Source organism: Heptranchias perlo, chromosome 3 (assembly GCF_035084215.1).
Source record: "Heptranchias perlo isolate sHepPer1 chromosome 3, sHepPer1.hap1, whole genome shotgun sequence".
Taxonomy (NCBI): domain Eukaryota; kingdom Metazoa; phylum Chordata; class Chondrichthyes; order Hexanchiformes; family Hexanchidae; genus Heptranchias; species Heptranchias perlo.
The window spans coordinates 74,717,183-74,745,142 of NC_090327.1; the positions used below are offsets into that span (position 1 = coordinate 74,717,183).

General features: G+C 40.8%; 1 protein-coding gene across 5 annotated transcripts in view; it reads left to right on the forward strand.

The window, feature by feature from the left end:
- prex2 (phosphatidylinositol-3,4,5-trisphosphate-dependent Rac exchange factor 2) overlaps positions 1–27,960 on the forward strand; it is a 428,462-nt gene that overhangs the window by 193,437 nt on the left and 207,065 nt on the right. For 4 of the 5 annotated variants that reach the window (XM_067980312.1, XM_067980315.1, XM_067980316.1 and 1 more), the window contains exons 20-23: positions 19,565–19,701; positions 20,038–20,103; positions 24,335–24,452; positions 26,859–27,043. In XM_067980312.1, coding sequence (XP_067836413.1) covers positions 19,565–19,701; positions 20,038–20,103; positions 24,335–24,452; positions 26,859–27,043 — 506 coding nt within the window. The remainder of the gene's footprint in view (positions 1–19,564; positions 19,702–20,037; positions 20,104–24,334; positions 24,453–26,858; positions 27,044–27,960) is intronic. The other variant, XM_067980313.1, reaches the window with a different exon arrangement.

Genomic DNA, 27,960 nt, shown 5'->3' on the forward strand with positions numbered 1-27,960 from the left:
TGAAGAGAATTACCATTGATTTAATCTGACCAGAGTGACAAGGACAGTGTAATAGAATGTAGGCGTGTAGGAAAATTCACTTGAGGGGAAAAAATTATATGGTGGAAATTGGCAATAAAAGTTACCATTATGATGTAACAACAATAAAAGATCTAATGAAATTCATTGGAAATTGATTAAAAAAATTATTATTTTAATTATTAAAAATAATTATGACATTAAAAAGTGAGTTGTCCAAAAGACATTTTATTACAATTCTACATTTGATTGTCAATTACAGAATAATCAGTTATTTTTTTTAAATCCGGCACACCAGTGATGTTCAAACTATGGTGTATATATATCAAATACTCAATTGTATTATCACGGTAAAGTGATCAGTTGTAGAAAAGAGTTGAATCATGATAGTGCGAAGGAAATTAACTACTGAAAGTGCTGATATTTATTCACTTGTTCTTCTAAATTAATTTTTTATTGGGTTTGCACAAAGAGCACAACAATGAATGGGTACTTCTTATTTACTAGAATTACACATATAGAATCTACAGCACAGAAACAGGCCATTCAGCCCAACTGACCTATGACTGTGTTTATTCTCCTCACGAGCCTTCTCCCACTCTAATTATCACTTCTCACCCTGCTCCCGTATCCCTCTATTCCCTTCTCCTTCATGTATACAGCAAGCCTCCTCTTAAATACATCAAAGCTTTCTGCTCCATCCACTCCATCTGGCAGCGAGTTTCACATTCTCACCACTCTCTATGTAAAGTGTGCAATGTTCAGTTCCATTCGCAACCCCTCAGATAATGAAGCAGTCCGTGCCCGCATGCAGCAAGACCTGGACAACATCCAAGCTTGAGCTGATAAGTGGCAAGTAACATTTGCGCCAGACAAGTGCCAGGCAATGACCATCTCCAACAAGAGAGAGTCTAACCACCTCCCCTTGACATTCAATGGCATTACCATTGCCAAACCCCCCACCAACAACATCCTGGGGGGTCACCGTTGACCAGAAACTTAACTGGACCAGCCATATAAATACAGTGGCTACAAGAGCAGGTCAGAGGCTGGGTATTCTGTGTCGAGTGACTCACATCCTGACACCCCAAAGCCTTTCCACCATCTACAAGGCACAAGTCAGGAGTGTGATGGAATACTCTACTCTCCATTTGCCTGGATGAATGCAGCTCCAACAACACTCAAGAAGCTCGACACCATCCAGGACAAAGTGGCCCGTTTGATTGGTACCCCATCCACCACCCTAAACATTCACTCCCTTCACCACTGACGCTCCATGGCTGCAGTGTGTACCATCTACAAGATGCACTGCAGCAACTCACCAAGGCTTCTTCGACAGCACCTCCCAAACCTCTACCACCTCGAAGGACAAGGGCAGCAAGCACATGGGAACAACACCATCTGCATGTTCCCCTCTAAGCCACACACCATCCCGACTTGAAAATATATCGCTGTTCCTTCATCGTCGCTGGGTCAAAGTCCCAGAACTCCCTACCTAACAGCACTGTGGGAGAACCTTCACTACACGGACTGCAGCGGTTCAAGAGGGCGGCTCACCACCACCTTCTCAAGGGCAATTAGGGATGGGCAATAAATGCCGGCCTTGCCAGCGACGTCCACATCCCATGATCGAATAAAAAGAAAGAAATTCCTCCTAGATTCTTTATTTGACCTGTTAATGGCTATTTTCTATTCATGGCCCTTGTTCCGGGCTCACCCACAAGTGGAAATATATTTCTCCACATCCACCCGATTGAGCCCCTTCATAATTTTAAAGACCTGTATCAGGTTACCGATTAGTCCTTTCTTTTCCAGAGAAAAGAACCCCAGCCTGCTCAATCTTTCCTGATAGTTGTATCCTCTTAATTTTAGTAACATCCTTGTAATTCTTTTCTGCACTTTCTCTAGTGCTTCAATATCCTTTTTGTAATAAGGAGACCAGAATTGCACACAGTGCTCCAAATGTGCTCTAACCAAGGTACTATATAAATTTAATATTACCTCCCTGCTTTTGTATTCCATTCCTCGCGAAATGAACCTCTGTACTTTGTTTGTACTCTTTATGGCCTTATCAACTTACGTTGCTGCTTTTAATGATTGATGTATCTGTATTACCAGATCTCTTTGCTCCTCTACCTCATTTAGATTCTTACCTTCCAAGGAAAAAGTGGTCTCCTTATTCCTCTTGCCAAAATGAACCACCTCACTCTTTGCTATATTGAATTTTATTTGCCATTTATCCATCCACTCTGCAAGCTTGTTTATGTCTTCCTGTATTTTGGTGCAGTCCTCCACATTATTAGCTATGCCTCCCCCTGCCCAATTTGGTATCATCTATAAATTTTGACACCATACCTCCAATTTCTGAGCCCAAATCATTTGTATTTATGATGAACAAGGGTGGTCCCAGCACAGTTCCATGTGGGACACCACTTTCCACTTTCCGCCAGTCAAAGAAACATCCCTTAACTCCTACACTCTATTTTCTGCTTTGTAGGCATCTTTCAATGTATTCTGCTATCTGGCCCCTGATTCTACACACCCTGACCTTTGTCAAGAGCTTTATGGCACCTTATGAGAAACTAGGAGCTGTGGAGGAACAAAGGGATTTAGGTGTCCATGCACACAAATCACTAAAAACTAGTGTGCAGGTAAAAAGTGTAATGAAAAAGACTAATGGGATGTTGGCTTTTATGCTAAGGGGGTTGGAATTCAAAAGTGAGGAAGTGGTGCTTCAGTTGTACAGAGCCTTGGTCAGACCACATCTAGAGTACTGCGCTCACTTTCGGGCACCGAATCTCAGGAAAGATATATTGGTCTTGGAGGGGGTACAACGCACAGTCACCAGAATGATACCAGGGCTTAATTGGTTAAATTATGAGGACAGGAGGCGTAAATGTGGCTTGTATTCCCTTGAGTTTAGAAGATTGAGGGGTGATCTAATTGAGGTGTTTAAAATGATAATGGGATTCGATTGGGTAGATACAGAGAAACTATTTCCTCTGGTAGAAGAATGCAGACCAATGGGACATAATGGCCCGGATTTTCCTCTGAGTGGCGAACATACGGTGCCTTCTGCTCGTTAGACTTGCATTTACCCATTAACTTTTCTTGTTTTTTTTCATAGCAAGTCCCTCTCCTGGGGCGCTGAATCCAAAATGGCGCCCTCTACAGTGCAGCTAGACCCTGTGTGTATCCCCTTAACCAATCAGATTAAAGCATCTGATGAGCAGCGAAGAGTCAGAACCAGCTTACTCCCCCAAAAGGCTGTGGATGCTGGGCCCATTCAAATTTTCAAGACTGAGATTGATATACGTTTGTTAGATAATAGTATCAAGGGATACAGAACAAAGGTAGTAAATTAAGTTGAGGTACAGATCAGCCATGATCTAATTGAATGGTGGAACAGGGCCGAGGGCCTGAATGGCCCACAGCTCTTCCCATGTTCCTTATTTATGCATGTATGCTGATGTCCCAAGGCTAAGATGCAGAGCAGGTAAGTATTCACATCAATCAGCAATACTCACCAGTTTATTATATGTAAGTATTAAACAGTTGTCTAATTAGATAAATGGATAATTAATATAAAATTAGTAACAGTTAAATACATCAAATTGTCAATTATTTAGTTCTGTTCCTACAAAATTAGGTTATATTAATATCCAAAAATAAATATGTCAAACTCTAACTAGGTCTATTCAATGTCATTGAATCAATTACAGTGATACTTCAATATAGAGGACAATTCATGCTTTTAAAAAGAACCCTTATATTGAACGATTGATAAAAGATCAGAACGGAAACTCAGAGTTGATAATACAAGTCTGTTTTGGGCTATAATCTCACTGATATCCAGTGTTATGTCAGATTACTATTATTAGGGGAGAGGAAGTTCTCCATCCTGAGTCAAGAGAAGTATTGAACCCTGTCCTGCTGAGAAAGGATGTATTAAATCTCCAACTCTTGAATCTGGCTACTTCTGCAGCTGAGATCAGAGAGATATTAACTTGTGCATGATCAAAGATTAAAATGCAAACTATAAAGGACTCAACAGCACTCCAGATCATAGAGCAAGTGATTTGATGCAGCATGACATCCCATAACAAATTTCTACATTTACCACATGTAGCATGACTTGCTTCCTGAATACTGTAATCTGTAACAAATAGTTCCAGAGTAAAAGCACCATTTTCTGAGCAATAACAAATCACTTGCCTAATCATAACCTGTTTGAGAATACATGTCACTCAGTGGAAAATAGTAGGTAAAATCTTTCATCTCGGATTTTCCAAAATGTTCTAGGGTTAATTTTGCAAGCCGCATGCCGCTGGTGGGATCTCACATGCAGTCAATGGAGATTGTAAAATTAGGTACCCAATTTTATGATGCTTGATTTGGGGCACTACTGGCATGCACAAACTCATGAATATATTAAATTCCCATGCTTGAATAGTATGACTTTGGGTGAGGCTCCACCCACAGTGCAAGCTTTGCCCATAAAATCTGGTCACACTGGAATGTTTGGGAGCTTGCCTGCTCAAGAAGGCCTCTTAGGGAGAGAAGGTAAGTTTTTAATTTTTTTTGTTATTTTTGTGTTTCCTTGGCTGCATTTTGCTCATGCATTAGCTGGTTTTGCTGGGTAGTCCTCCATTTTTGCATGTTTGGGTTTTTTCCCACTAATACATTTCTTAATTATTCTTAGTTTCTGTTAGCATTTATCTTATACATTACACAATGTATAAGATAAGTTGTGAGGATGAGTATTCCTATGGGGCTTTTGAACATACCGTATAATTGAAATGAGAAAGTGGAGTTCATAAGGGGCTAACAGACCAGCTTGAAGTGCTTTGTCCACACCCATTACTACCCTGGACGTATCAGAGGACTTCTGCCTTTACTTCACAAGACAGGCTTGCCACAGCGATGTGCCATCCGCTGTCCAATGATTGGTACACAATATTTGTATCAGTGATGGTTCTTTCCAAAGAAGTCAAGGTTCAATAGATTGAAGCTTTCATGCCACCTCAACCTTCCAAAGCACCACAGGAGACACCTGTCACATCCAGCAGTCTGCAGTGCAAACATATATTAGTAAAGTGACAACTGCTATGTTTTTTCCTGTATAAAGGAGGCATTAGCTGGACTGGCTGTACAGCTTTCACCAGATGGTAGGGTTTCTTTGAGTGCAAACAGTCACACGTAGCAGTCAAGTGGGCATCAGGATTCTTGGTATCAATCCCATGAGGAAAAACGGTTTAGACTCAATTAAGTATCTGATTATAAAACATCAGTGTGCATGTCAATGGCTGTTAGCCAGGAGGCAGCCATGATGCCTACATTGTGTGGCAGTCCAGGGTGGCCACATTATTTGAAGGAGAAGGAACACTAGTTGAAGGTGTCTTTGGAGAACATAGCTATCCTCTGCACATATGGTTGCTGATGCTGCTGAGAAGCACTTTTTTGCCTTCATGCCTCAACTATTTGTTTGCTTTGCCTTGGCTGCCATGTCCACCTCTTCTCTACTGTTTCCAAAGCTTCAATGTTTTCCCTATGTCTTGGTGGTCATAAATAGACCACAGTACTCAAAAGGTGTGAGGTGAACAGAGCACTATACAATTTGAACGGCTAATGTTTTGACTACATAGTTCAGTATTCTGTTGGCTTTTATGATTGCTGCTCTGCATTGGTTGAGTATATTGAATATTGAGTCTAGTATCTTTCAATGTCATCCTTAGCTATTCCAGCACCATTCATGGTGTAGGCATATCACCTTTTTTCTTTTCAATGTGCAATACTTGTCAACATTAAATTTAATCTTTCGTTGTTTTGCCCATTTACGTAATTTTGTACTTTCTGAACTGCCTCCTCTGAATCCACTACTCCTAACTTCATATCTGCAAATTTGAGTAATTTGCATTTAGATTCTGAATTCATGTCATTGATGTATTTTAGGAACAGTAGTGATGCCGATATTGATCCCTGGGGCACCATACTAAGCACTCCCACCCTCTACCACCCGTCATCCTATTTCTTATCCATTCCCAAGATTTACAATGAATCCACACAGCTTTGAGCTTAACTAATATCCTTTCATATGGGACCTTTGTCAAATGCCCGTTTGAAGTCTAGGTACATCATATTGTAGGGCTTTCTACAGTCTACTTTGGTTGCCTCTTCCTCAAAAGCTCGATCAGGCAGAATCTTCCCTTTCTGAATCGATGTTGACTGCTGTTTACCAGGTAATTATTGTACACACAATCTTCAAATTTCCCCCAGGATTCAAGTAAGACTAAAAGGTCTGCAGTTGCCTTTGTTTGCTTCATTTGCAAATGGACACTATGTTAGCCTACTATTATCTCTCCAGTGTCCAACGCTCCCTCATAATTACCATCAATGCCTCACAAATGTCCTTCCTAATCTCTCAGTACTCTAGGAGAAGTACCATCCATCTCTTGGGATTTATTTATTTTGAGCTCTTTTAGCTGAACACATCCATTTCATTTACCTGTATATCGAAGTCATTAATTCTGCTTAGGTTCTCTCTGCCTAGGGAGGGCATGTTGCTCATTTCTTCTCTTGTGAATATTTGGAAGAAGTAATCATTCAGAATATTAACTATCTTGAACTCACTCTTTAGGTAGGAATTTTGACTCCTGGGCAGAAAGCTGGTGGGATGTGTGGGTCGCCTGCAGTGGGAGGACAGGTCCATTTTAATGACCAGGTCTCATTAACATTCCACTAGCCAGCTGCCCACTCGAAATGGGTGTCCAGAGGCAGCTTGCCAGCTTTAGGGCTGCGAAGAATGAGCAACCCAGAGGCTACCAGTCAGGCAGTTAAGTAAGTCGTAGGTGGGGGGTTCAAGAGGGTTTTGCGGGTCATAGGAGTAGCCCGGGGTGGTATTGGCCCAAATGTTTTTGTGGGGGTGGAGGAGTGCTTCTCTGGGCCCCATGAAGATATATATGTTTTAAAGTTACCGGACATGACCACTGTCTGCCAGGTTTTATGGAGTGGAGCGTCTGCAGCGGACGTTTCGCTCAGCAGACAGTTAACATTGTGTTGGGATCAAAATGCCATCATAGGACCCAGATTTACATCATGCAGGCGTCTCGACTGCAAAAAAACAGCGGTGTTAAAATGTCTGCTAGGCGGGAAACAAGTGCTATTAACTCCCATTCTGCCTGGTTTGTGCCAGGCAAAGGGAGTTAAAATTCTCCTTTTCAACAATGCCATTTGCACCATTTATGATTCTCACCTCTTCTCTGACTGTCCTCTTACTGTTGAAGTACTAATAGAATTTCTTACTGTTACCTTTGCTATACTTCATGGTCTCTTTTTGACCCTCTGATCACCCTCTCAACAGGTTTCTTCATGTTCCTATATTCATCCCAATGAGCTCCTTCCCGTTTCTCCCGACATGATTTGGAGAGTTTGTTCTTCCTCCTCATTTCACTCCTGATTAATTTATTAATCAATTTAGGGTCACACTTGTTTAGTCTAAACTGGCAATTGCTAGATATGTATTTATCCTGCAAGCTCAGCATTATCTCTTTAAAGGTGTTCCACTTGTCCTTCATTGATGTGTCATTGAACAACCCCACCCCCCAGTCAATTTGCTTAAACTGTTCCCTCATTTTGTTGAAGTTATAGTTTTTTTAAAGTTACATCCCTGGCCCCTGGTCCTTGGTTATTTTGAGTCCAAGGCTGTATAAACATAATCATTCTGTGGTTATCCCCAAGGGTGTCACAACTTATATTTCCCATATGTTGCCTGGGTCACTTAGAAATACCAATGCAAGATATGTACTGCCTTACATGGTTTCCCCGACGCATTGGATAATGAAGCAGTGATGCATTGCATTTATCAACACTGACTCTTTAAACCGCTTGGCTGTTCCCAATTTATATTTGGTTACCCACTAAAATAACTTAACCTTTTTCTCTCATCTGTTTCCTATTTCTTCATAGAGCAAACAGTCTTCCTTCTTTCAATGACCTTGTGGTCTGTTGCCAAAGTGTTGTGCGCTCCCTCTGTGATGGCCCACCGTGTTTACAGTGAAATGCTGTTAACATGTGTTGTAAAGCAACTTTGTAAAAAGAAACAAAATTCCATCTTGGCAAACTTCCTGAGACCAACAAATTTCTTCCTCACTTCCAGATTCAGTGCACAGGTGAGACAAGACTTACTCCAGGACAGCTTTAAAAGCAACCAGTAGCCCTCCAAGAGCTGCTGGCACTGGATAATCGGCCCCTTAATTCTGATGTGCTCCCAATATGTAGTGTGTTGCTTGCCAGTAGTGCTCTAATTACATGCTGATGATAAATGTCAGAAAACTGTCTAACATGCTTTACATTGCCAATCTCAATAGGCTCACATTTGTAATTTAAAACTTGTGGAACAAAATCACAAGTGGTGTTAGTCCTTTATTCTCCTCCCTTATCTTCCATATATGTGTTCTTGAGATGGTTAGAATTTTTCATTGTTTAGTTAACAGAGGTGATAAATTACCTCTTCTTTACAGGCAGCAGCTCTTAATATTCATGCATTAAAAATATTTCTGTAAATTCTAACTTGATCTCTTTCCTTCTTTAAATCAGTTCTGATGAAGGCACTCAGTGATCACCCAAGCACCTACTAAATGCTGCTTAAAGCAATTGCTGCCATTAGTATTAAGGTCAGACCAGGGTAAGGAATAAAGATAACATCATTGGTCAAGGAATGAATACAGTTATAAAACAGAAGTATAAAGGCACAGTTAAAAATAAAGTAAAAGGAACAACTATTAAAGATGAAATAAACTGCTTGTACAGCAATGTATACAGTGTCCAAAATAAAACGGGGGGAACGGAAAGCAATAATCCATAGCGAGGAACCAGATGTAGCAGGAATAACTGAAACATGGCTACTTAAAGAACAGGACGAGCAATTATAACAACTAAAAATATATTGCAGTCTATAACATAATCAGAAAGGATAGGGAAGGAAGAAGGGGAGTGGAGTAGCTGTGCTAATTAGAGATAACATAATAGCAGTAGAAAAAAGGGACATAATTAATAGAAGGATAGAAACAGATTGAAATAAAAGATAAGAAGGGATTGATCATGCTAATAGGGGTATACTGCAAACCACCTAATAGAGGAAAGGAGGTGGAGGAAGAAATATGAAAGCAAATATGTGAAATGAGTAAAGGACAAAGAATAATAATCATGGGAGATTTTAACTATCCCCAAATAAACTGGCAAGAAGAGGTAAGTAAAAGGGTACAGGGAATGGAGTTTTTACAATGTGTGCAGGATTCCTTTCTCACTCAGTATGTAAAAAGCCCAACAAGAGAGGAAGCACTGCTGGATCTAGTAATGGGAAACGAACCAGAACAGATAAGAGAAGTAAGCATAGGGGAACATCTGGGCAATAGTGATCACTACACAATAAGGTTTAAGATAAAGATTAAGAAGGACATAAGTAAGACAAAAACAAAAGTAATAAATTGGAAAAAAGCTGATTTTCAGGGGATGAGAATGGAACTAGGGAAAATAAACTGGAAAAATTTACTAACAAATGAAGAACTAGAGCAACAGTGGGAAACATTTAAAACGGTGATCAGTAGAGTCCATGAGAAATATATCCCACTAAAAAGCAAGAACAAACTAACCAGTACATAGGAACATAGGAACAGGAGTAGGCCATTCAGCCCCTCGTGCCTGCTCCGCCATTTGATAAGATCATGGCTGATCTGTGATCTAACTCCATATACCTGCCTTTGGCCCATATCCCTTAATACCTTTGGTTGCCAAAAAGCTATCTATCTCCGATTTAAATTTAGCAATTGAGCTAGTATCAATTGCCATTTGCGGAAGAGAGTTCCAAACTTCGACAACCCTTTGTGTGTAGAAATGTTTTCTAATCTCGCTCTTGAAAGGTCTGGCTCTAATTTTTAGACTGTGCCCCCTACTCCTAAAATCCCCAACCAGCGGAAATAGTTTCTCTCTATCCACCCTATCTCTTCCCCTTAATATCTTATAAACTTCAATCAGATCACCCCTTAACCTTCGAAACTCTAGAGAATACAACCCCAAGTACAACCCCAGTAATGATACACCATGGATGAATAAAGAAATAAAGGCAAAATTGAAACTAAAGAAAGAAGCATACACTAAGTATATAGACAACAAAGAAGAGGATTTCAAAAGGGAATACGAAAAGGTTAGAAAAGAGGCTTAAAAAAAACAACTAGGAAGGCAAAGAAAAGCTACGAAATTAAATTATCAAGGAAAATAAAAAGAAATAGTGAAGTATTCTACAGACACATATATAACAAAAGAAAAATCAGGATAGAGATTGGGCCACTAAGGGATACACACGAGAAACCCACAAGTAATGACAGCGAAATGGCTGAAATATTAAATAATTACTTTGCCTCAATATTTACCAGGGAGACTAATAAGGTGGGCATAACATTAGAAGAAATCAAAAAAGATATAAAGACATTTAAGATAGAAAGGGGGGAGATAACTGATAAACTAATCAAACTTAGAGAAGATAAAACCCCTGGTCCGGATGGATTACATTCACGCATATTAAAAGAAGTTGGGGAAGAGATAGCAGAGGCACTATTACACATATATATAAAAATTCATTTGAAAAGAGAATAGTGCCAGAGAATGATGTGATTCCTATATTTAAAAAGGGAGATAGAACCAGTCCAGGGAACTATAGACCAATTAGCTTAATGTTGGTGGTAGGAAAGATAATGGAATCCTTACTCAAAGATGTAATAGAAAAACATCTGGAAACCAAAAACGTAATAAAGAATAGTCAGCACGGATTTCAAAAGGGAAGGTCATGCTTGACCAATCTTATTGAATTCTTTGAAGAAGTAACAGTAAGGATAGACAAGGGTAATGTAGTAGATGTAATATACTTGGATTTTCAAAAGGCTTTCGTTATGGTACCACATAGTGGACTCATGATTAAGGTCACAGCATTTGGAGCCAGGGGATAAGTAGTAGAATGGATAGCAAGCTGGCTACAAAACAGAAACCAGAGAATAGGGGTTAAAGGTAGTTGCTCAGACTGGCAAAAGGTGGGAAGTGGTGTTCCACAAGGATCGGTGCTGGGACCACTGTTGTTCACCATTTACATAAACGATTTGGACTCAGGAATCAGAAGTACAATTTCAAAATTTGCAGACGATACCAAGTTGTGGGGTATAGTTAATACCAAGGAGGACTGTGACAAAATACAGGAAGACATTAATAAACTTGCAGAATGGGCATTTCAATATAGGTAAGTGTGAGATATTACACTTTGGTAGGAAGAATAAGGAGGCCACATACTGCTTGAATAGTAAGAGTCTAAATGGGGTAGAGGATCTGTACCTGGGGGTACAGATACACAAATCACTAAAAGTAGCGATGCAGGTTAATAAGGCCATAAAAAAAGCAAACCAAGCACTGGGGTTCATTTCCAGAGGGATAGAATTGAAAAGCAGAGGAGTTATGTTAAACTTGTATAGAACCTTGGTTAGACCACACTTGGAGTACTGTGAACAGTTCTGGTCTCCATATTATAAAAAGGATATAGAGGCATTGGAGAAGGTGCAAAAAAAAGATTTACTAGGATGAAATCAGAATTGAGAGGTTATACCTATCAGGGAAGATTGAGCAGGCTGGGGCTCTTTTCTCTAGAAGAGAAGTCTGAGTGGTGACCTGATAGAGGTCTTCAATTTTAAGAAATGCTTTGATAGGCTAGACATAGAGAAGATGTTTCTACTTGTGGGGGAGACCAGAACGAGAGGCCATAAATATAAGATAGTCACTAATAAACCCAATAGGGAATTCAGGAGAAACTTCTTTACCCAAAGAGTGGTAAGAATGTGGAACTCGCTACCACAAGGAGTAGTTGAGACGACTAGTATAGATGCATTTAAGTGGAAGCTAGATAAACATATGAGGGAGAAAGGAATAGAAGGATATGCTGATAGGAAGTAGGGAGGGAGGAGGCTCGTGTGGAGCATAAACACTGGTATGGACCTGTTGGGCTGAATAGCCTGTTTCTGTGCAGTACATTCTATATAATTCTAGGTAAAAAAATATTTAAAATAACAATACAATCAAATACACGTTATACAAAAATACTTACTATACACAGATCACATACTCTGTCTCCATCTCTCTCCTGCTGCCTCTTTCTGCTCTCACCAAGTGCGATGCTTCTTTCCCGTTGCCCACTGCTGATCAACCTCGGCAAGAAAAGCCACATAGCTGCATTCCCAGCTGTGAAGCAGAAAGCAGCTACAAGTTTCTTTAAAGTATTTACTGCATTTTTATTCAGTCCTGGGAAAGCACTCTTGTAAAACCTCTGTGAGGATGGGGAATTCTTGAAGGCTTATAGCCTGAATTCTGCTTTGCCACCCTGCCACCAAATTACTACCAACTGCCATCTTTGCCCCCTCCTCATTATTTCCACCTCCTAACCTCTTCCAATTGTTTTGGGCCTCTCCCAAACTGTCTTGAGACCCTTGTGCCTCTCTCTTCGGTATTTCTGTACCTTCCCTCTGCTTGCACATCTAGCAGCCCCCTCAGCCCGCCTCTCCCAGTAGTACCACACCCACACATCTCCTTCACCAATGTTCCCAGAGACCAAGGGCATGATTTTAGACTGGTAAAACGGGTGGGTTTGAGGCAGGGGGGCAGTAACAATTGCAAAAATCTAAAACCTGCCCCCAACCCGCCCATTTATGGTTTTCACGGGGGCGGGATGAGGGGTGGGCAACCAAGCCGCCCGCAGGGAGTGGGAGGGGTATTAAAAGCTTTTAAGGAGACTGCGGGCCTCCATTTTCAAAGCTTTTTTGATTTTAGCCCCTGGGGGCTGGGATTCCTGGGCTTTCTCCTTCATGAAGCGTGAGAGGAGTCGAGAAGGCCCAAAAGTGCAGGTAAATGCCTTTATAGCACAGCTTGTGGGCCCGGAGGAGCAAGAATGCTTCCCCCAGGCCCAACATGCCTACCTACAAGCGACCCCCCCCCCCCAAATCTAACAAGTACCTGATTACATCCTCTTCCTGGCTCTTATCCCATCTAACTGAGAGCCAGCTGTCAATCAGGCTGGCCTGTTGGGCGGGAAACTGGCAAAAAAGAAAAAGCAGTGTTCATACGTCAAAATCGTAAAGATGTCTGGGAAATCTGTACTTCCCGGTTTCCCATCAGGAATTCCACCCCCCTGCCCCCTTCCCAGCTCCGGCTACAATCATGCCCCAGGTCCCCGTTCGCTGTTCCCAAAATCCACCATTCACCTCCCACTATTCCCCAACACCCAACATGCTACTCCTGGTGTCAGCCTTAGCTCAGTGCTAGCACTCTCATCTCTGAGTCAGAGTAACAGTTATGATCAGAGTTGCTTAGTTCAATCGGAGCAACTTATGTTTGTGTAATGATGCAAAATAAATATGCAATGCTATCCCACTTTCCTACTTTGGTGAGTTGTTGTAATTTAAACATAATAAACTTTCTGCATTGTGTCCTATAGTTCTAAAGCAAAACTATGGTTCCTTTGCAGCCATTTTTTCTGCCTGGCTGCCTTTGCAGCCCTGCTTTCAAATATCAGACTGATTTTTGTTGTTTTTGCCTCTTTTGTAAAAGCCTGATTGCTGTGTCAGCTCTTTAGATAAAACTGACTTCCTGCTCCCCAGGCGCAAAGCCCAACATCTGAGCATGGCATTGATTCATACTGAGTTCAATTTAATAGAACTGTAGCAGCAATGAGTGTGAATGGTTGCTAGAATGTCAAACTACCCCTCGTTGTCTCTAGGATGCTGGTTTCGGACATCCTGTCTGAAGTCCAGTAAACAGCTGTCAGCCCCACTGCCTGTGAATTCAACCCCTTTAAAGCAAGCTTTAATTTAAAGCACATTTTAAAATAATTCATAACTAGGTAATTTCTGTGAAAATGTGGTCATAAAAATCCAGAAAAGTAACAAGCATCTTCCCTACCATCTTACAGTGTAGCCTGCACTTTTTTAAAAAAAGTGAAGATGTAAAATTGTGGCATGGATAAACAATTCCTGTGAAGATATTGACATAATCACATAATTGAACCTAAAAGTGCCTTTAACTATTTTTAATAAACACACCATTTCACTTATTCAATCACTATAAATTAGTGTTTCAGATAATAAATTCTATATTGCATAAAACAGCATATCCTCTGACCCTTTGTGAGCAATGTCATAGGAGGTCCGTGAGTTGTATTATAATTGGTCATAATATCTGCCCAATGGAGAGTGCTCAAATGCTGATTTTTTTTTTACAAACCTGTAGATGGTATTGAGTACTAGATTGTTCATAGACTTTGCTCTTCGAGACACATTTTCAGATGGATGGTGGAAGAACCCAACTGTTAGTATTTGAAATCAAAAAGAAGACGCTGCAGCCTCTCATTGGAAATTGTGGACCGGAAACAAATAGAAAATCTCCCAACTATTAAGACTTTGGCCTGATATAAAAGAATCAGATATGAAAGCCTTATGCATTGTCGGTCTACTTATTTATTTGCTTCTTCCACTTCATTCCTGTCCTTAGAAATGAGCTTGATTCTTTGTATGGTACCTGCGTGACAAGTTCAGGTGAGTTGAAAATCTGGAACTGATCTTTGGACTATCTGACTATCTGGACTTTCAACTTTGCTGAATACTGGAGTTTATAATAAGGACCAGCTGTTCCCCTATATTCACTGAGTTGGTAAGAAATAGAGGAAATAGCGAAGGCTTTAGTATCCATATATAAAGATTCAACAGAAAAGGGAATGGCACCAGAGGACTGGTGAACAGCAAATGTAATTCCTATCTTCAAAAAGGGAGATAGAAGTAACTCAGGGAACTATAGACTAGTTAGCTTAACATCAGTGGTAGGAAAGATACTAGAATCTTTCCTAAAAGATCAAATAACAAAACATCTAGAGGCAGACAATATAATAAAAAATACTTAGCATGGATTTCTAAAAGGAAGGCCATTTTTAACCAACCTCATTGAATTCTTTGAAGAAATAACAGAAGAGTAGATAAGCGCAATGCGGTGGATGTGATATATATAGACTTTCAGAAGGCCTTCGATAAGGTGCCACATAAGACACTCATGACAAAGGTCAGTTCGTGTGGAGTCAAGGGCCATGTAGCAGAATGGATTGAAAGATTGTTACAAACCAGAAAAGATGTTCGGAGTTAAGGGAAGTATCTCGCAGAAAGTGGGAAGTGGTGTCCTGCAGGGATCCGTGCAGGGACCACGTTTGTTCACCATAAATATTAATGATTTGGACTCAGAAATTGGAGTTATGGGTTTGAAATTTGCAGATGATACCATATTGGGAGGGTAAAGCTAATAATATGGAGGACTGCACCAAATTACAGGAAGACATAAATAGGCTTGCAGAGTGGGCGGGTAAATGGTAAATAAAATTCAGTGTAGCTATCTATGTGTGAGGTGGTTCATTTTGCTAGGAGGAATAAGGAGACCACTTATTCCTTGGAAGGTAAGAAACTAAATGGTGTAGAGGAGCAAAGAGATCTGGGAATACGGACACGTATATCACTAAAAGTAGCAACACAAGTTGATAAGGCAGTAAAGAGTGCAAACAAAGTGTTGGAATTCATTTCTAGAGGGATGACTCACCACCACCATCTCGAGGGCAAATAAGGATGGGCAATAAATGCCCACCTTGCCAGCGACACCCATATCCTGAGAATGAATAACTTAAAAACGTAATGGGCCCCCACCCCATTTTCTGTGCCAGTCTACACCTATACCATGTAAAGTTTAATAGATTAGCATACCACCTTAATGTTATTGATTTGAGAATATATGTGTGCACCATGCAAGAGTTATACTCAGTATAACTTGTTTCTGCCAGATCCACATTGCACTAAAGCTGGCATTCAAGTGAAACTGGTTGATGCAGAACAACAGTGGCATGGTTTTCTGGCACAGGTTATGTAAGAAAGAAAAAGTGCAGTGGCTGATGGGTTAAAGTTATATGGCACAGACAATGAAAATATGCTTTGTCTGAAAAAGGTTTTATCTTATTGGAGAAGTTTCCAAAGTAAGTTTAAAGGACATTTCTATGATCTCTGTCATGTCTATATGGTTAGGGATGAATTGTGAGAAGGCACAGCTCAATATCACCGGCATCTCCACCTCAATATGTCTGTGAGAGTTGGTGACTGAATTCAGCACAAGCTATGACAGTTTAAATATTTCTTGTTTTAACTGTAAAATTTTTACTGTAATAGTTTTCATTATTTTATTTTAATTAGCAAAAATGTACCCAAACACAGCCATTTATTATTTATGGTTCACAGTAGGAATTTTTCAAAGAATAAACAGTGCTTTTGTGCAAAGTACTAACTACATGTCTCTTTTTTATTTTGGGGGAAGTGAAATTTAGTTATTGGACCGACTATAATTGTCAAATATTTCCCAAAAGTTCAGAAATTCTGTGTGGCTGAGGGCAAGAACCAATTGCTCAGTGAGCACTTCTGTATAATAATTTTTATGGTGTATTTTTAGAGTGTGAATAGTGGAAAAGTATAGTTTAGACTCATAAAAATTCTGGATGCCCCTTAAGAGCTGCAATGATGCATTAGGAACATAGGAATATAGGAACATAGAACCAGGAGTAGGCCATTCAGCTCCTCGAACCTGTTCCGCCATTCAATGAGATCATGGCCGATCGGTATCCTAACTCGATCCACCCGCTTTGGCTCCATAGCTCTTAATACCCTTGGCTAGCAAACATCTATCGATCTCAGATTTGAAATTATTAATTGAGCTGCAATTTGTGGGAGAGAGTTCCACACTTCTACTACTCTTTGCGTGAAGAAGTGTTTCCGAACTTCTCTTGAATGGCCTGGCTCTGATTTTAAGGTTATGTCCCCTTGTCCTAGACTCCCCCACCAGCGGAAAAAGATTCTCTCTTCCTGAAATGTTGATGTACATAGGGACCTGGGTGTCCTTGTACACCAGTCACTGAAAGCAAACATGCAGGTGCAGCAAGCAGTTAGGAAGACAAATGGTATGTTGGCCTTCATTGCAAGAGGATTAGTGTACAGGAGCAAGGATGTCTTACTGAAGTTATACAGGGCTTTGGTGAGACCACACCAGGAGTATTTTGTGTGCAGTTTTGGTCTCCTTACCTAAGAAAGGATATACTTGCCATAGAGGGAGTGCAGTGAAGGTTCACTAGACTGATTCTTGGGATGGTAGGACTGTCGTATGAGGAGAGATTGGGTTGACTAGGCCTGTATTCACTCGAGTTTAGAAGAATGAGAGGGGATCTCATTGAAACGTATAAAATTCTGACAGGGCTAGAAAGACTGGATGCAGGGAGGATGTTTCCCTGGCTGGGGGGTCCAGAACAAGGGGTCACAGTCTCAGGATATGGGGTAGGACATTTAGGACTGAAATGAGGAGAAATTTCTTCACTCAGAGGGTGGTGAACCTGTGGAATTCTCTACCACAGAAGGCTATGGAGGCCAAGTCACTGAATATATTTAAGAAGGAGCTAGATGGATTTCTTTACACAAAAGGCATCATATGGGGAAAGAGCGGGAATGTGGTATTGCGATAGAGGATCAGCCATGATCATATTGATTGGCCGAGCAGGCTCAAAGGGCCGAATGTCCTACTCCTGCTCCTATTTTCTATGTTTTTATGTTTCTACCCTATCAATTCCTTCCAAAATCCTAAAAACCTCAATCAAATCACCACTTCTATATTCTAGGGAATACAAGTCTAGTTTATGTAATCTTTCCTCATAATCTAACCCTTGGAGCCCTGGTAACATTCTGGTGAATCTGCACTGCACTCCTTCCAAGGCCAATATATCCTTTCTTAGGTGCAGTGCCCGGAACCATACAGAGTATTCCTGATGTTGTCTAACCAGGGCTGTGAAGAGTTGTAGCAAAACTTCCTCCCCTTTATAGTCTAGCCCTCTAGTTATAAAAGCTAATGTTCCATTAGGCTTTTTGATTATTTTTTTGTACCTCACCTTTTAGTGATCTATGTACATGGACCCCTAAATCTCTTAAGACCTCCACTGTTCCTAGCTAATCATCATTTTAAAAAATACTCAGATGATTCCTTTTTTGGTCCATAATGGATGACCTCAAACTTGCGTTGAAATCCATCTATCAATGTGACTTTGTAATATTATGCTCCCATCTACACTACTTATTTTGCCACCAATCTTTGCGCCATCGGCAAACTTGGATATATGGCTCTCTATTGTGTTATCTTAGTACTCAGTTAACGTGAAATGTACAGTTAAATGCACTTTCTTTAATGTTTGCAAAGACTCAAAAGCGTATGAATAGATAAAAGCATTTAGTACATGCACTTAAGCATTGCACTTTGTTTTTCTTTTGGGCTTGTATAGTGTTTGAATGCTTTCATTGCAATTTGCAATATCATGTACAATTTGTGCATCACTGGTCAGTTTTAATTATGAATGTAACATCCTGGACACCTGGATCAATATGATCGCCTCTGAGCTCCCTCTTTCAGTCTATATAAAATAGCAACAACAGCATCTTGCATTTATATAATGCCTTTAACATAGAAAATGTCCCATGACGCTTCACAGAGGCATAATCAGACAAAAATTGATACCAAGTTGAAGAAGAAATTTTTATTCTTCAAATTATTATCCACTTACTTTTTAAAAGCTATTATGGAGTCTGCTTCCTTCTGATAGGACATTGCATATCCTAACAATACTTTACTTGAATAAATTCTTCTAATTTCTCTCTTTGTTCTCCAAAATTTATGCTTTTTATTTCCTTTTTCATCTCTAATTGGCCTATTATTCATTTCCTTAACTATTCTGGATGGGTTCAATGAGCTGAATGGCTTTTTCTCAGTTTACTGTTTCTTACATTCTTATGTTCTTGCCATTTAACTGGCTTATTGCCTACATATTGTAGCATCATGTCCTCTAGTCCCACTATTTTGAATATGTAATCTAAATCCATCACAGGCAATTCTTTTATAATTTTAACAACCTCAATCAAATCATCTACATTTCTCCAGAATGAATAACCCGATCTGTCAAATCTCAGTCTTGTAGCTAGGAATTTAATTTTAATTTTATCCTTGTTGCCTTCTTTGCAACCTCAATATTTATAATCAAATGTGAGGTTTTTATGATGGGACTGCAGCGGTGGGACATTGTAGTTGGTGTAAGGACAGGTCAGAGATAGACAATTAAGCTGATATTAATATAAATCCGACTTCAGTTTTCAATTGATCACTCCTGGTGGATTGCCAGCTGTAACTTTTCAACACTCGTTACCATCTTATTGTTGGTATGATTAGTAGAAATAATGAGGATTAACTTATTGTGGAATATTTCATTAATAATCAATTATTATTCACTGCTGACGTACCAAAGAGAAAAAAACCCCATAATATACCAATTTCTTTATTTCTCATTTGTCTAACAATAAATACCAACATCAGCTGTGAACTGCAAGTCTTTAAATGCCCCTTTTGTGTTGTATAGGAACTGTGGCAGCGATAGCCGGACTGCATCCTGGTCAATGCATCATCAAAGTAAATGGGATCAATGTGAGCAAAGAGAGCCATGCAAGTGTGATTGCACATGTTACAGCGTGTCGGAAATACAAACGCCCTTCACAGGTAAGTCACTTACCTCTTCGTCTTCATACTCATCGTCTCCTGACTCAATTTACTCAGACTTTAAAAAAAAACAGCAAACATATTTGTCCTTTTAAAAAAAAATTATAATGTTTTTTACCTGATAAGGTTTTGTTAAATTGAATGTGTACCCTTTGAAACAGTTTTCTTTACACTGTGGGCAAAAGAGAATTGTGTCCAAGCCTTTTGTCTTTGTGGGCCACATAGGCATGTGTCATGGAGAGTTGGAGGCCACATATAAAGTTTAAATCCATGTGTCTGTTAATTTGTAAATATCTGAAGTTGCTGGTACTAATAGACTTTGGTGTTCTAATCTAGGATTTGTCCACCAATGAGAAAGCAGCGCTAAAAACAGGCCCACAAAATTCAAACAAGATAAACCATGTGAGTAGCCTGCATTTCTCGGGCTGGGTTGCCAGGGTTCAGGGGCCAGAATTTCAATGCCCCATCTCTGTTGAATTGTGGATTTTTAAGAACAACAACAGCTTGCATTTATATAGCACCTTTAACGTAGTAAAATGTCCCAGGGCGCTTTATAGGAGCGCTATCAAACAAAATTTGACACCGAGCCACATAAGGAGATATAGTAGGTTTTAAGAAGTGTCTTAAAGGAGGAGAGGTAGAGAGGCGGAGAGCTTTATGGAGGGAATTCCAGAGCTTAGGCTGAAGGCACGGCCACCAAAGGTGAAGCGATGAAAATTGGGAATGTGCAAGAGGCCAGAACCGGAGGAGCGCAGAGATCTCGGATGCTGGAGGAGGTTACAGAGATTGGGAGGAGTGAGGCCATAGAAGGATTTGAATATAAGGATAAGAATTTTAAAATCGAGGCGTTGTCGGACCGGAAGCCACTGTAGGTCAGCAAGTACAGAGGTGATGGGTGAACGGAACTTGGTGCGAGTTAGGATACAGGCAGCAGGGCTTTGGATGAGCTCAAGTTTAAGGAGGGTGCAAGGTGGGAGGCCGACCAGGAGAGCATTAGAATAGTTGAGTCTAGAGGTTGCAAAGGCATGGATGAGAGTTTCAGCAGCAAATGAACTAAGGCAGGGGCAGAGACCGGCGATGTTATGGAGATGGAAGTAGGCGGTCTTGGTGATGGAGCAGATATGGGGTCCAGACATATATTATAAAATACTTGCTGAAGCACAGTATTCTCATTCACCAAAGTGGAATTTCACTGCAGAGACTTTGACACAAACCAGATATTCTTAGTCTTATTAGTAATAATAAAAAATAAAACATTGTAACAAAAAGTGAGTGAAGGACACTATTAAACGTGCAGCTAGCTACTTTTGTGCATTTAGGATTATGTGATAATTTGGTAGAATGTATTTCCCTTTAAGTATGGTGAAAACCCCCATCCATGTGGGTGTTTACTCTCCACATGAGCAAATGGTGCTAATCATATTTACCCACCCTGTTCCCATATCTCTTCCTCCCATTTTCCTTCATCCACCTATCCAATCTAATCTGGAAAGTTGACATTGTTTCTGACTCAACCACTACCTCTGCAAGTGAACTTCACAGCCTCAAAACTCTCTGTGCAAAGAAGATTCTCCTGCCCTCTCTTCTAAATCTCTTACATTGAATCTTGCATCTATGGCCCTTCATTTTAGACCCCTGAATTACTGGAAACACTCTGCTTCTATCATTTTTTTGTTCATTCTTGAGATGTGGGTGTCACAGGCTGCATTTATTGCTCTTCTGAGACCTTGGTGAGCCTTCTTCTTAAACTGCTGAAGTCCATGTGGAGAAGGTGCTCCCACAATGCTGTTAGGCAGGAGGTTTCAATATTTTGACTCAGCAACGGTGAATGTATGGCGATATATATGTCCAACTCAGGAAGATGTGTGATTTGGAGGGAAACCTGGAGGTGATGGTGCTGCCCTTGTCCTTCGAGGTGATGGAGGTTGTGAATTTGGGAGATACTGCCGAAGAAACATTGGCGAGTTGTAGCAGTGCATCCTGTAGCTAGTACACATTGCAGCAACTGCACACTGATGGTGGATACGTAGACTTGTGGATGAGGAGCCGATCAAGCGGACTGCTTTGTCCTAGATGGTGTTGAGCTTCTTGAGTGTTGTTGCAGCTGTACCCATGCAAGCAAGTGGAAAGTCTTCCATTGCACTTCCGACTTGTGTCTTGTAGCTGGTGGAGAGGCTTTGGAGAGTCAGGAGGTAAGCCACTCACCACAGAATGTCCAACCTCTGACTTGCCCTAGTAGCCATGGCATTTATTTGGCTGGTCCTGTTGAGTTTCTGGTCAGTGGCGACCCCCAGCATGTTGATGGGGGAGATTCGGTGATGGTAATGCCATTGAACGGCAAGGGCAAATGGTTAGGTTGTCTCTTGTTGGAGATGGTCATTGCCTGGCATTTGTGTGCTGCAAATCTTACCTGCCACTTATTAGCCCAAGCCTGGATGTTGTCCAAGTCTTGCTACATAGGGCATGGACTGCTTCATTATCTGATGAATAGCAAATGGAGCTAAATACTGTGCAATTATCAGCGAACAGACCCACTTCTGACCTTATGCTGGAGGGATGATCATTGATGAAGCAGCTGAAGATGGTTGGGCCGAGGACATTGCCCTGTGGAACTCCTGCAGCGATGTCGTTGGGCTGAGATATTGGCCTCCAACAACTACAACTATATTCCTTTGTGCTAGGTTTGACCCCCCCCAAAGACTTCAATTTTACTAGGGTTCCTTGATTTCACACTTAGTCAAGTGGCCTTGATGTCAAGGGCAGTCACTCACACCTCACCTCTGGAATTCAGCTCTTGTATCCATGTTTGGACGAAAGTTGCTATGAGGTCTGGAGCCGAGTGGTCCTGGCAGAACCCAAACTGAGTATTGATGAGTAGGTGCCGCTTGATAGTACCATTGATGACTCCATCCGTCACTTCTCTGATAATTGGGAATGTGCTGAAAGGACGGTAATTGCCGGGTTGGATATGTTCTGCTTTTTGTGAACAGGACATACCTGTGCAATTTCCACATTTTTGGGTCGATGCCAGTGTTGTAGTTATACTGGAACAGTATAGTTAGGGGCGCGGCTAGTTCTGGAGCACAAGTTTTCAGCACTACAGCTGGGATATTTTCGGTGCCTGTAGACTTTGCTGAGTCCAATGCATGTGGGAATTTCTTGATGTCATGTAGAATTAATTGATTTGACTGAAGACTGGCATCTGTGTTGGTGGGGACCTCAGGAGGAAGCTGAGAAGAATCATCCACTCGGCTGAAGATGGATGAAAATGCTTCAACCTTATTTTGCATTGGTGGATAAGTGCTGGGCTCCTCCATTTTTGAGGATGGGGATGTTTATGTAGCTTCCTCTTCCCATTGGTTGCCTAATTGTCCACCACTATTCATGACTAGATTGGCAGGGTTGCAGAGCTTTGACCTGATCTTTTGGTTGTGGGATCGCTTAACTCTGACTATAGTATGCTGCTTCCGCTGTTTAGCATGTATGTAGTCCAGTGTTAAAGCTTCTCCAGGTTGGCATCTCTTTTTCAGGTATGCCTGATGCGGCTCCTGGCATGCTGTTCTGCACCCCTCATTAAAGCAGGCTTGGTCATCTGGCTTGATGGTGATGGAGCAGTGCTGGATATGCCTGGGCATGAGGTTACAGATTGTGATGGTACAAAATTCTGCTGCTGCTGATGGCCCACAGCATCTCATGGATGCCCAGTTTTGAGCTGCTAAATCCCAGCAATTGAAGCTGGAATGTAACAAAAGATATTGGCTCCAAAAATCCACAGGCCTTCCTTACCAGTATCTGGGAAGGGGGCCTGTTTGTGGCGGTACTTCTGTCCACTCCAAACATGGCTCCCTACATTAGCGGGGTATGGTCAAGGGGGAGAGAATTCCCTGATCACGAGTTTCTTTAGCCCTGAGCTGGGTTCCACCAGGTGGCTGGTACACTAGGAGAAAGAATGTATGCTGACCTGTTTACTGGTGAATATGGGGCCCACGAGGGGATACAAGGGGGCAGGTAAGCCCTTTAAAAATTATACAACAGGCTGGGGATAACCGCTGACTCACTGAGTGGCTGACCCATAGTCCTCCCTTCCTTCCCCCCCGCCCCTGCTCACTTTTATTGAAATGAGGGAGTCTCCCCTGATCCCTGATACTCCAGCAATGGAGCATCCCAGCAGCAGATCCCAGCATTACGCTGGGATCAAAGGCCTGTGGAATTTCAGGGTCATCACTATTACACCAGCTATACACTCAGCTTCAAAAACATGGATTAAATTCCTCTCCTTTCAATAAGATACACCTGTTTATATGAATGTACAACAGTGTTGTTGGAATGCACTTTTGGTTATATATGAACTAAGATACTAACTTTACAAAGTTCAGTACAAAATTGCTCTTATTATAAAAGAAAAGCCTAATTGAATGTAAACTGAAATATCTTCATCCTGAACATTTTTCACACCAAAACACTGCTACAAATTATAAAAAGGAAAATATGCAGATTTCCTCACTTCCAGTCTGACCCAGCAGTTCCACCTAATTGTGTTATCTTATTATAACAGTAAATAAATAAAATTGTGTGGAATTAAAGTGATAAAATTAATTTTACACATTATAATATTTCTGTTTTGGTCATACAGCAAGATTCCATTCAGTGGGTGTACAATAATACTGAAAGTGGTCAGGAGGATCTACAGAAAATCAGTTTAAAACCTCCAGCTTTGGGGGAAAGTGACATGCAAGATGGATTTAATGAAGGTATGTCAGAGTTAGATATTACCTGAGGTTGACACTTTGTACGCACATGTGATTCCAATGTGCATTATGTTGCTTCTTTTTTCTTTTTATGTTAGAATTATTTCTTTCCAGCTTCGCTGCTCCTTTTCTTTCTTCCAGCTCAAGTTAGCCCTACCCACATTCATCCAGTCCTGCTTTATTTCAACTATCTGATGGTCCAATTAAATGACATTCTTCACAGATGCACTTGGTGGTTTTTGTAGTTAAGCCATCATGAGATATGATTGAGCAATGCAAAAAGGAATCCAGCCTAAAGATTGCAGGTCTTGAAGTTCCCTGCTGGTGCAGTTGAATGCAAATCCACACCAGCATGCATGTTCACAACATCAGATACTTTGAGGCCAGTATTGCATGGGCTATGTTTATACTGCAGCTGATATGCAGTAATACTGGTGCGAGACCATCTCTTCCAAATGGTCTAACTACTGCTCTGAATTTTCAGGTAGTGTGCATTTGTCATGTTTGTATTACACTCTTGGCATCAGTTCAATGCCCAAGATAGCATGGCGTCAACATCAAAAGTGTAGTGTCAAGCTGCTTGGGACTGGCAACTTCACCCATCAGAAGAAGCACAATCTAATTTATAGAAACCACACAAGCCCCACATCAGACTGCAAATGCACTGTTACATATCAGTTGATTCATAAATCTGCACGGTCCTCTCTTTCCTCTCTCCCTAAAAGACAAAAAAAACCCGGTACACTTCATAGAATCATAGAATCATAGAAGTTACAACATGGAAACAGGCCCTTCGGCCCAACATGTCCATGTCGCCCAGTTTATACCACTAAGCTAGTCCCAATTGCCTGCACTTGGCCCATATCCCTCTATACCCATCTTACCCATGTAACTGTCCAAATGCTTTTTAAAAGACAAAATTGTACCCGCCTCTACTACTGCCTCTGGCAGCTCGTTCCAGACACTCACCACCCTTTGAGTGAAAAAATTGCCCCTCTGGACCCTTTTGTATCTCTCCCCTCTCACCTTAAATCTATGTCCCCTCGTTATAGACTCCCCTACCTTTGGGAAAAGATTTTGACTATCTACCTTATCTATGCCCCTCATTATTTTATAGACTTCTATAAGATCACCCCAAAACCTCCTACTCTCCAGGGAAAAAAGTCTCAGTCTATCTAACCTCTCCCTATAAGTCAAACCATCAAGTCCCGGTAGCATCCTAGTAAATCTTTTCTGCACTCTTTCTAGTTTAATAATATCCTTTCTAAATGAACAGATAGTAAACTCACTAAGGTAAGAATTCTGCAAGCAGCAAATCAAATGAGCTACTTATTAAAGTTAGCTTCTTTTGTTGTTTATTGTCATAGTGCAAGTGGAGAGAGAATAATCCTTCTCGAATGCTGTGCCTTCTGTTTTGGATCCTTGTGTGGGTGTTTTGGGAGGGGAAAGATGATTCTGTTTATTTGAATTCAGCAGGATGCTTTCACTGCTGCAGGCTGACACCATTTCCTTAGTGATGACTGTGTCAAACTGATAGTTTCATTGTACCTGATGTCAGATGACCCCAGATTTCTGGGAATCAAACAGAAATCAAAGTGTACCATCCCAATTAGATTTATACGAAAGTATGAGGTGTGAGTTGGCTAGGATAGATTGAGGAACTTTACTAAAAGGGATGACGGTAGATAGGCAATGACTAATATTTAAAGAACGTGTGCAGGAATTACAACAATTATTCATTCCTGTCTGGTGCAAAAATAAAACAGGAAAAGTGGCTCAACCTTGGCTTACAAAAGAAATTAGGGATAGTATTAGATCCAAAGAGGAGACATATAAAATTGCCAGAAAAAGCGGCAAGCCTGAGGATTGGGAGCAGTTTAGAATTCAGCAAAGGAGAACAAAGAGATTGATTAAGAGGGGAAAAATAGAGTATGAGAGTAAACTAGCAGGGAACGTAAAAACTGTCTGTAAAAGCTTCTATAAATATGTCAAGAGAATAAGATTAGTGAAGACAAATATAAGTCCTTTACAGTCAGAAATGGGGGAAATTATAATGGGGAACAAAGAAATGGCAGAACAATTAAACACATACTTTGGTTCATAAGGCAAACTGAATGCTCTACTACAAAGAATCATAGAATCATAGCGTAATTATTTTGGAAATGAAACTGGAAACAGATGGCTGCTGCTTTATGCAGTGATTCTTAGTTTAGCTTCAAAAGAGCAGAGGCATGCTAATAACATTGCTCTTAAACCATCAGTGGATTTGACTGCAGTTCCTAAAAAAAGAAAATGTATTCCTATTAGATGTTCACCATCTGCAAAGTTTATATGACACAGATTATGTATTTGTTTTATTTTGTCTTGAAGTAACAGGATGCCAGGATGACACCATGTTTTTTCCCCCAGAGGTCTTCGATAAGTTTAATACCATGGCTTTAATTGATGGGAAGAAGGATCATGTGAGCCTAACAGTAGATAATGTTCACTTGGAATATGGTGTTGTATATGAATACGACAGCACTGCTGGAACAAAATGCCATGTTCTGGAGAAAATGAGTGAACCAAAGGGATTCTTCAGCCTAACTGCAAAGGTATGATTGGAAGGACTAATAAAGACTCCTGTGGCTTGACATATGTGTTCTTAAAATATAATGCTTTATCAACAAGATTTGGTTTATCAACAACTGATTTGAGGGGCTGGCATACATTTTTAATGTGGGGGCAGGGCAAGCCTACTCTTTTCTCTGGGCTGATGGAGGTTGTCGCAGGACATTGACTGCTATTGAGGATGCCTCCCACTGGTGTCTCAAGTGAGACAGGGGTTATAAAGTTGGGGGCGGGTAGGGAATGAAGGGCTGGGAACATTATTTTGTGGGGCGGGCGATGAAAGGCTGGTATTATTTAGTAGGGGGGAATTCAGTGTTAAAATTCTGACATGTTTGGTAAAGGTAAATCGCTACATGGGTTACAATAATTTGGGAAGCACGGATGTTCATTGGAGCATAGGGTTTTCTCTGTAGTACAGGCTGGGAAATACAAAACTGAGGTGTTTCAGTGCCACCACTAGTTGAGGATGTAATAACAGTGTGACAAGTTTACAGAGGCAGTTTCTATTATAAATGTTAACACAGGAATTAATAATGGCAAAAGTTTGCAGGAATTGCATACAAACATAAGATTTTTAATACATTGTCTCCTGTTATTGATATTCTGTTACCTTAATATGACAAACCTGGAAGAAATGCTTCCTTTAGCATCTAACAGCCATGAAAGTCCATGTCCATTTCAACGTAATGATGCCACATTTTAGTTTGACTGTGGGGGCTCAAATTGGGGTGACATCTGGGTCTGCCAGGTCTCCGGCCTGTTGGGAATCTATCAGGGTTTATGCTGGAAGTGGGGACAGGTGCTGCTTACACCGGCCCCTTCCATACGGACATCACTAAAAGAGGCAGGCCTGGCAAGATGATGTCATCCGGCAAAATTCCTGCCAGAGTTGCTTCCAAAG